The sequence below is a fragment of the Rhamphochromis sp. 'chilingali' genome (genome assembly GCF_963969265.1).
Source record: "Rhamphochromis sp. 'chilingali' genome assembly, chromosome: 14".
NCBI classification, from domain to species: domain Eukaryota; kingdom Metazoa; phylum Chordata; class Actinopteri; order Cichliformes; family Cichlidae; genus Rhamphochromis; species Rhamphochromis sp. 'chilingali'.
The window spans coordinates 24,104,248-24,115,133 of record NC_137941.1 but is presented as its reverse complement, the minus strand read 5'-3'; the positions used below and the strand labels follow the sequence as shown (position 1 = coordinate 24,115,133).

Sequence of the window (10,886 nt, the reverse complement as noted above, 5' to 3'; positions counted from 1 at the left end):
GGCTGGGCTGAAATGATAAACTCGCAAGTGTCCGTGCACATACATGTCCTCTATCTCCAGAACCCCAGCTTGGTAAGGGCAAGGATAATGAACAATATCTCCTTCGCCTTTTGTCTGTGATGGAAAATCTATAAATCCTTAGAGATCAGCCATGAGGCAGTGGTAACAGTCGCTCCAAGCAACACTAACTGGGCCTCAGTCCTCAGGGATGAAGCAACAAAACAGAGCAAGTAAATGTGATTAAAAATAAATAAATAAAATCTCCTCATATACAATTTTGCCTTGACATTTCTGTCACTTCTTTTGGTATCTTTTGCAATCGTGGCTCGACTTCTGTTGTGCGTCTTTCCCCTCCTCCTCAGTTCAGTGTCTTAATCGGGGATCTGTTGCTTCACTGAGCTTCAAATGCTTAGATGACATGAAACAGGTGCACACGAGTGTCTACCGACCTATCCAAATGAGTACTGAACACCTGCGACTTTAGAGCTATTAAGCACAATTTCTCATTTAACACCCCATATAGGTGCACAGAGCTGCAGCAGCTTGCAGAAGTGAAGGCAAAGAAATGATCTGTTTGGAAGAAACCGCACAGAGGTAACGGACAGAAATGCTTTTCACCAGACTTTTTCACCTGCGACACACACACACATGCACTCATGTAATAAATAAATAGAATATCCTGCAACAGCCTGGGACAACAGTCTCTGCCGGAACAAAATTTTTTCCAAGCATCACCGATATGACGGCGCACAAACCACGTGTTTACGTAATGGAAAGCCAATCTTTCACTTTAACCCCTCCTACTCGTCTATTTCTAACAAGAGGGTCCGACGCCAAAGAAAAATGATGCAAATGTTCTTATACAGGCGCATCGTACTTTTGGAGATGCCAGTGGCGTTGTGCTGAAACGGCTTGAGGAGAACACCCCGAAAAGGGAGCAAACGCACACTCCAGGAATCACGGACACACACACACACACCAAGAACCCTGGCTTTAATAGAAACGTTGCAGCGTGGGGGCTCAAAGAAATGAAAACTGGGGTTGGTGCTGTCTGACCTCGCCAGGCAAGCAGGTTTGCAGGGGAAACGAACTGGACTTGATCCGGCAATGTGGTGTCTTGTTGGGGCTATCATTGCAGCAGTCTGTCCATAGGATGCATCCTCCCTTGGCTTTTGATGCTGTGCAGATCCACCCTCCTCTCCTCAGAGTGATGAACTAATAGGCAATGATTTTCTCCTCGGAAATCCACCGTGGTTTACTGTTTGCACGTTAGTTGTGTGTTTGTTTACTGGCGACCCGTCTCCTCCCGGTGCGACACATGCAATTTCCAGAGTATATTTTCTATTGTCGACTAGTTGAGGAGGCATTCTTTACACGCCAGAAGAAGAAAACACACCATTAGCACGAAGTGTGACAGACAGTGAATATTTTGTCACGTGAATGAAAGCGCACAGGACTTGGATATACCTATTTTTTTATGATACAATTGGTAGCCTTGCTCGGGAGAACTGATCCAATTGTGTTATTATGCAACCGCAAGGATCTCATCTATATCTGGGTGTTTAAGACACGGGATTGCTCTTCGCCCAAATCAATGTGGTTTCTTTGGAACATTTTCAGCAAAGGAACGCATATGCTGCAGTGTCTTTGTGGCAAGAGTCTTAAGAAAAACAAGAATCCAAGTGGTAAGCTCATCACCATTTATGCCTACTCCTCCGTTTCTCAGCGAACCGGCTTTATGCGTGCTTGTGTGCAGAGAGTTGAGTGTCTGCGTAATTCTGTTAATTTGGTCGTAACGATGATAGATCTGCAATCACATTTATGCAGCGAGTGGATCATGCAGAGGCTCCTGAAGGAGGGGAGGAGGGGGGACAACTTATTCTGTGCTGCTACTACATCGGCGAGCTCAGGTCTTTTTTTTTTAGGAGGGGGGCACAGCACAGACACACAAAGCCCCCCCGCTGCATCACCACGGCACCATGATCTTCTAACTTTTTAAATAACGCTTGCTCCCCCCCACCTCTCTCTCTCTCACTCTCAGACACACACAGGGGCTCGATGGTATTTCAGAGGATCACATCCACGCACAGTTATTTATTTATTATTTCTTTTTCTTTCTTTTTTTTTTCTGGACAACGTGATTCCCCCCTAACCAGATTATTCATCCTCGGGTTGACTGCAGCAGTGCCCCCCCACTCCTCTGCATCACCACTTCTCTATTAAATGAGCTATACTCGCTGTGTTTTCAGCGAAACAGCCGGAGGAGACAGACTATTCTTTCATGTCTGTCACTCTACTGATGCAGACCAATACTCATCATGCGGGCCCTGCGAAAGCGTGATTTTTACACGAGCACCTGAGTTGCTCTTATGTTGACGAAGCCAGGCAGCTGAGATGCCAGTAGGGCATGTAGAAAGGGACTGGGATCCGCTGCACCGAAGCAAATCCTGCACTTGAGCAGTCGACATCGTTTCGATTTAGATTGTGCACTTTTTTCTGGTACAAAAAAAAAAAAAAAAAATCAGTACATAAGCCCTGAATTTAGGATCACAGTAACATCATATATATTTTTATATATCCTGCCAAAACAAATATAACAACGCAGAGGGCCAGTGTACCAGGAATGCTTATTTCAACAGGCTGTTGTAAAGCCCCAGTTAGACAGCATGTAGTGCGGGCTACTTGTTACCTCATGAAGCGGGTAGATGGGCTGAGTAGCAGCACAGTTTTTCGACACTGCAACTGCAGTATAGTAGATCATCACCATACTTTAGTGGGACAATCGCGCTTTGCAGACACTGCAGGAGTGATAACAAGACACTGTCTACTATCAATTACCAAGAAGAAGAAGTTATATTTTACAGCATTATGTCTCCACAAACCTAGCCAAGGTTTGTGTTGGTATAGCTCAAGATAGGGTGAAAACACAGTTAGCCTCAGTTTGTGCCTTCAGTTTGTCAATACGCATTTTTCTCATAGGCCCAGCTACAACAGCTAATTTGGAGGCATTACAAGATTTGCCAAAATATGTCAAAAAATATAATAATAATAAACATCTTTGGAACTATTTTCTCATGCTACAAACTCCAAGCAGGAAAGTAGGATAAATTCTTGCTGTATTTATGTTGTTCTGAAATATAAATATTTGTTAATGTATGTACGCCATCCATTTATTTTATGCTATACTGCATTATAATTGTTCTTACTCACATTTTTCCTGGCAAGCAGGAAGATTATGTCATCAACGGCCATAGGCATAACCTGGGTATTCCCCCCCCCCCCCCCCAAAAAAAAAAAAACAAGGCAGAGTGTGACACTCTAAGTGGCTTTTACTTTGAAAATATTTCTCTAAGCAATACTCATCTTCCATATTTCAGTATAAACAGTTGTTCTTGCATTAGAGGGAAGCTGTACAATATAAAGCCCTTTATAGTCAGTTAAAAATTTCTGGTGCTGATTAGACTCTAACTTATCTCTTCAGAGGTGCAGCATTTTCTACTAGTAGTTGGTGCTACATTTTAAATATGACAAATCAAAAGAACAAATTCTGCACCTCACTCATTTGTAAACACTGGTTCAGTTCTGCCCCTGGTTCCCATCTTCTCTTTTAGTTTAAGGAAATAAGCTGTAATTTCGAAAGACTTTTAAAAAAATGTGTTTTTTCGTAGTTAATGGAGTAGACATTTATTTTTTGTCCTCTAAGTGCTGTTATACAACCTCTGCATTTGAGTTTTGCTACTATCTACTTTTGATTAAATTAGAAAAAATAAGCTGTAACAAAGAGGTAAGACTTTAAAAAAAGAACAACCAATAAACAGCAAATATGTACAACAATGTCTCAGTAGAATTGTATGTATATAACTCTTACTAGCAAAAAATTACTAGCATAAAGGCTATACATTTTTTATGCTCCTATTCCTTGCTGATCATATTAAAAGCATAATATTGCGTTACAGTGGGCTCTGGAGTGATAACTGACTTTGGTCAGTAGAAAAGCCACTGCGAGACAGTAAGTTGTGTTTAACGCAATTCATCCAGTCAATCAAAGCTAAGACTTTGCCCTGACCACAAAATGGTCAGGACATGTGCTACAGCAAGTGATAGGACCAGTAGTTTACTGGGAAATGAAGTATCCGCACTGCCAGGCAAATCACACAACTGACTTGTTTCAACTCCAAAAGGTGTTTTAGAAATTCTCACACAAGTTGTTTAAGTGCCATTGTGATAGTGGGACAGCGAGTCCTCTGCGTGGCCCTGTGTCAGCAAAGTGTTACCTAAACTGTTCGCCAGGCCTGAGCTGCAAAGGCCTAGACTTAGTGCTACAGCTCTTTGGTTGTACTTTTAGTAACACAGCAGAATTGAGAGAACCAAGAAAGACCAAACCAAACAGACTGTATCACTATAGCTGCAGTTTTGTTACCGTATAAACACCAGTCTTATAATTCACGGATTGTATTCAGTTTCTCTTTACACACACACACACACACACACACACACACACACACACACACACACACACACACACACACACACACACACACAGGCTTAGTGACTGTACAGGACCAATTCATCTGGAGAGGTTTAAAGCAGAGTATGGATGGCACTTGATTTTATTCTAGCGTGGGTTAATAGTTCCCTATTAAAGGCAACATTTATTTTCTGTCACTGGGTGTGTGATAGCATAAAGTTACATGTGTGGAGAACTTGTCTTTAGGGCCTTGTAATTATGTACTAACTGGTTGTGAGCCCATTCACATAGGGTCTTCCCTTTTAAAAAATCTTTGAGTTCTGTGTGCATCCTCATTTTCCTTCACATCATCAAATTAAATTGCCTCTAAGCCTATAGGTCAGTGGCTTTGTATTCATTGGTCAGCTGTACTGATGTGCATGGATACATATGGAGTATTTCTTGAAGTAGACCAGTCATCTTTTAGTGTTGAAAGAAGATGAGAGGAATCCAGTGCCTGGTTCTCTAAAGCATCTCCTCTCTTCACAGTGGTCCAGATCAGGTTATGATAAAACATAGTGCGGTTCTGCATTCTGATGCAAGTGAAGGGTTGGGTTAAAGCTCCATAACACAACAGGATGAGTCACTTCCTTGTTGGATATGGCAGTTTGCCATCATGTAAAGCTACGTGTCCACTTTTAGCCTTTTTGCAAAACTGCCTTCGGGTAAAGTCACCAAGATTTTATACTCAGTGACCTGTTAACGTTCTTCCAGTTGTGCCTCTGTTTTCCAGCAAGATTGTTGTTTCATGTGGTGGCTTGTCCTTAGGGTTGGTGGTCTGGTACAACTGCTACTGTGGATCTACTCTCAATGTTCACTCTTGTGTAACAGTACGGGTACATGTCTTTGAGTGAGTGTACTTCATTAAGTAAATTAAAAGTGATGAAGCAGCTTAGTGGAAAGGACGTAGATATAGGACGTTTAACCCTGAGGCTTAAGTGGCAGTGACGGCTCTATAAATGCCCACACAGATGTCATTATAAAAGTTTGAGTGTCACTGAATGATGCACACAATAAACCGTTTAATGAGGGTATTTGTAGTGTAGAGGGAAAAGTTATGTCATATGAACTGCGACAATCAATAAAGGCAGATATGCGAGTGGCGCTCTTTGACATATCTTGGGCTGAAATGATTGAAATGTAGACGGTAAATAGGCGGGTTGTTGAAAGAGCAGAATTGCTCTGGGTGTGTGAAGTCAGTGGGTGGCTTCTTCAAAGTGGCACAGTGGCTCACTGACAGCAGAGTGACACTACAGGTGAGGTCACATGACACCCAGGCCTCCAGGTGATGTTGGCTCATAGCATGTGAAGTGAAACTTTTCTCTGTTATCTGTGACATAGTCAGAAAGCTGGACCTAAGACTCATTTAATTTAAAATTGAATTACTATAACAAAATAATTTCTCCTGGTTCTTTTCTATGATCTAAGATTATATTTATGAGCCAACCACGCTGACTATTAGAAGACTACAACCTTGTAGAGGTGCTTCAAACTGAGAAACGTTCATGAACTGGGGGAATGTGAGATATTTTAATGTAGAGGCTTATAAACCACTGTGAATTTCAATTTACTGCGTCTCACATTACCTAAAATAATAAAAACCAAATAAGTGTCACTGTAATTAAACAAAAGGCAATTCTTTGGATGCTAGGAGCAATTTATTTGAAAATAAAAAAAGCTTCTTTATTCACAAAACGTGGCTACGCACGTTTGATTTTTACAGATTTTACACCAGATGCCCTTCCTGACAAAACTCCAAAAGGATTGTTTCTCCTTGAGTATGGAAGCAGGGATCTTCTGCCTGTTAGGAAAATGTGTAAACCACTACACCATGGAGCCACTAGCAATATGTAAAGCAGGACTTTGCAAGTTTACTTTACATTTATGTGCCAATAAATTCTACCTGACAGCATTGTGAGTAGGCCTTTAATACCTTTTAAGATCAAGCGCTACCTCTGTATCAGCATCTTGAATGATAAAGTGGATTTCCTGTGAATGTATTGTCTGTCATGTTACAGTAAGTTTATGAGTCTGTCTGTGAAACCCATACAAATGCAACTATACACTGTTGTTGTTACTGTCCTGCTGTTCGTTTGGTGTCAGTTTCTGGTGTTGGTGTCTCTTTTGCATGCAGTTCTTATCTCAGAGCAATTTATCGAAAAAAATGTACTGTTTCCCCCCAAAAATCACATTTTTTTGAGAATTTAAAAAGAGGGTCGATAATTATTTGTACAGTTAAAAGATACTTGTTCCATTTGTCTTACGTACTTGCGCTAGTTTAATTTGTGGTAACTAGGAAAATGCAGTGTAATTAAAGGGGACGGGCAAGATTCAAAGACAGACTCCTACAATTAGAGTAACAGCAGGGCTGGCTAAAAATAACTTCCTCCAACTACGTTGCTAGGTTTCAGACAGAAACATTTCAGTAAGTTTGTAAATGGCTAAACTGCAGTAGTTACACACACACACCCTGAAAGATCACAGCAAAGATGTAAAAAAACAGAATTTACAGTTAAATATGTATCGCTTTTCGAGTAACCTTCACACTTTTAAACTGACAGCATTTACTAAATCTTTTAAACTGTGAGTCACATTGATGAAACCTTTGTTTCTAAAAATATCTCAAGAGCATACATGTCCTTAGAATGGAAGTGAATATGCACAGAAGGGATAAACGTGTTTTGTTTTTATTTGATAAAACCATTTGGATTCTTGGAGATTCTTGGTCAAGGACTGTTTTTCTTCTCATGACAGAACTCTGTGATTATTGTCATGCTTTGTTGTCATTTAGAAAGAGACGTGAAATTAGGTGTTGCTGCAGTTAATATGTCAAAGATCAACACGACAGATTTTTTTCACTTTCATCTGCTTGGGCAATGGCACGATCAGTTTCCCCTGTGAATTAATTTGGGCTCCGTCTCTCTTGGTTTTCAAGAATGTGACCTGAAGAGGTGATAAGAATCAAGTTCCTGGCTACTATTCTACCTCCCTCTGCGTGCAATCAAGTTTACAGAGAAATCTCATGAGTGGGCAAATATATAAATCTAAATATGGTGTTTCTATACAGACAAAGACAGAAGCACAACAAGAAGAGAAGTGTTAGCTTCATGTTAATGTCTGTAAGGAAAAAAAATAAAATGAATGAAATAAAATATATCATGTTTACCATTTACATCTAATTAATAGTGTATTAGTGTGAATTTGTATTAAATTCTATTCTATTCTATTTATATAGCTCCGATTCACAACAACAGTTGACTCAAAGCACTTTATTTTTTTAGAGAAAACCTCAACAATCAGACAACCCCCTATAAGCAAGCATTTGGCAACAGTGGTAAGGAAAAACTCCTTTTGAGAGGAAGAAACCTCCAACAGAACCAAGCTCAGGGAGGGATCTGCTAAACCACTTTATTCAGCGCTCAACTTAAAGCATATACTGTTTTTAAGGATGGATCAAATATCAAATATCCTGTGAAAGTATTGCTTATAGGAATACACTCATAGATACACTATGGAAAAAAACGACTGAGGCACAATTCTTAATCTTTCAAATCATGTGTTTTCAGTTTCATTGTTACAGGTGTATAAAAGCAAGAACCTAGCCATCCAGACTGGCTTTACAAATATTTGTAAAGAGAATGGGTCATTCTACAGAGTTCATTGAATTCAAATGCGGTGCAACCCTGGCGATTTGTCACTTTCCTCCTATAGTCCACCATCCACTGTAAGTTGTGTTATTGCAAAGTGGCAGTGTATAGGGTGTGCCACTGCAAGGACAACATGGAAAAGCCAAGAATAATATGGTATAAAAAGAAGTTAATTAAATGTAATTTATGTTGGGAAAATAAATGAGTATTTGCTGATGCCGTCCTGCTTATTTTTCCAATATCACAGGTTTCCTTTTGTTGTATTGTAAATTTAAAAAAAAAAAATCTTCTAAGGGGCATGCTATAAAAATGCAGCATTTTCCTAGCATTATATTACAAAAAATACCTCCTCACCACTAAACAGCAAACAAAGAAATCTAGTCGTTAGCAACTAGCTAACTAGCTAGCAAACTACCAGCTAGAAAGATGGATATTTCCTCGAGGAATTAGTGGAGATCAACCCAGAGATACAAATATATGAGCAAAGTGAGGATAGCAGTAGCATTTTAGATCTTGTGTTTGACCTTACCTGCCTGATCTTTAAATTTAAGTTGACAAAAATGATCCATTGTCTGTCAGCTAATCAGCTAATGTCTGTTAAATATCTCACACTCATTTTTAGATTAGATAATATCACAATGAAATTATTACTCCTTTTTTTTAATATAGGCAAAGCATGAGATGGTTTTGTGTCTAGCTAATAGTATTAGGCTTTGCTTTCTGTACCTTGCATTTTAAGCCATTAGAGGTAATATTGCCCTTTTTGAATAAATCTGCTTTAAAAGGTTATATCTGTCTTTTGTAAACGGTCTAGTGCTTCTTTTATTTTCAAATAAACATCCCAAGAGTCAAGAGAGTCAACTGTATAAAGCACAATGAATATTTAAATGCCAAATAAATATCCTCAGGATGGGTTGCAGGTAAAATGCGAGCGAGAAGTGACGATTAGTTGATTGCTTTGTAATCTGAGTCATAGATACAGTTAGCTACCTGTGGTGTGAAATGTTGCTGTGAGGAATATGTGGCTAAATGTGAATTACAGTTTGATTACCATGGATGATGTCAGTTAAGCAAAATTAGACAGCTTTGTGATGAAGTGTTCTGCATTTTTTTTATTAGGCTGTCAACATGCAATATAAATAAGCATAACCAACACAATGACAACAAGAAAAGACGACTGGAAACAAATGCTCACAATCATTTCCCAATTCCTTTTCCCACACTTTCTGACAGAAACTACACTGTCACTCTTTTGAGGTATTTATGATACAGAGTGGTGAAATTGTCAGTTGTGCATGTGTACTGACGTGGACTTGTCAGATTTGAAGAAATAACTTTAGAGAGTGTAAGAAATTGTTCCTCAGTTGTCAGTTTTATGAACTTCTTTATTTTCAATCAGTTCATTTTTGAGTCCCTTGAAGTCATTGAAATTTCTGTTTAGGTTATCAGTAATAACATAGGCCGGCAATCCGATTGTTAAGTGATGACGTGACGAATCCTACTTCCGGGCCTAAAGTAGTCTGCGTTTAATATGGCTTTTGTGTTGTTAACATGTTTAATGTTATGTATTTTCTTCTATTTAATCTCAAAAAGCTCCTAAAACAGTCAGTGATCACTGTTGATCTCCCTCGGCTTTTATTACCGCTAATCATTTATTTAAGCTCGGTTTTTAAAACCTTAGGATGTAACTACAGCCCAGCCCATGCAGCAGTATATGAATGACTAACCTCGTATTGTGGATGGATTATCTCAGTTGTTCTCCTGGCTGAAGTTTGGTCCTTTTACAGCATCCTGCCATGCGATTATATTTGTTCCTGACCACCGAGAACACTCACGTTAACTTTTATCGAGTGGAAAAAAAGTTAGCTTGTTTATATTATGCTAACATAGCTGTGTCGCTAGCGGTCACGTAGCACATCATTATATACCAGCTAGCCCAACTTCAGTAACCCTACAAACCTCACTGCTGTTTAGTTTCCTGTCTTCATTTATGCTGGAAGTGATAGCAGAGCTGTACGTTTTAATTTGTTTCCAAAACCCCGCAGTCAGGACATGCTATATTGTATTTAGATAGAAGCTAGCGAGCTAACTCCCTGCTAACTTCTAACTCCGTTAAATGTCATAAATTCCGTTTTCTTGGATGCCTGGATGTTAAACTCAATTGTTACACCTGGTAGAGCAGAACGCTGATCATTTTATTAAAGATGAAAGACTTTAGACAGTTTTTCAACTCTCAGTAATGCCATAGTGATCGTTTGATATATGGACCTGCAGTGGAGTTTAGGTCCAGACACGGCTAGTGACGTCAGACTGAACAACCGGATAGTATCAATCACAAGAGACCCATTAAATGAAATTAGAGTATAATTACTTTATGATGAGTCATGACAGTACCATATATGGATTACAAATGGCACTTTCCAAACAAAAAAAGACACTGTGCTCACTTTGTTAGATGATATTGCCTGCAAAGGTTGCATGACTTCATCTATTATTTTAAAACCTCAAACCGAGCATCTTGGTATTGCCGTCTTATTGTTGTTGCTTGGCAAGCTGCATCTGTAAATTTATTGATATACTAAACTGGGTGAAAACTTTGATTAATGAAAAATGACTGAAAACAAAATGTTTTCACTGGGGAAACTGAACAGGTCTAGAGACCAGTTAGTGACCACCTGGAAACCATTGTTAATGAACAACAAATGCATGTTCCCTGATCAGTTGCGAGTGGC

The 10,886-nt window shown here is 39.3% G+C and overlaps 1 protein-coding gene across 1 annotated transcript in view; it reads left to right on the top strand.

Annotated features, from left to right (window-relative positions):
* Positions 1 to 813: 813 nt before the first annotated feature.
* Positions 814 to 10,886, top strand: part of fgf14 (fibroblast growth factor 14) — a 115,153-nt gene continuing 105,080 nt past the window's right edge. Inside the window, exon 1 of the mRNA XM_080902531.1 lies at positions 814 to 1,685. Within this exon, the coding sequence (XP_080758657.1) occupies positions 1,478 to 1,685 (208 nt within the window). The 5' untranslated portion in view covers positions 814 to 1,477. The remainder of the gene's footprint in view (positions 1,686 to 10,886) is intronic.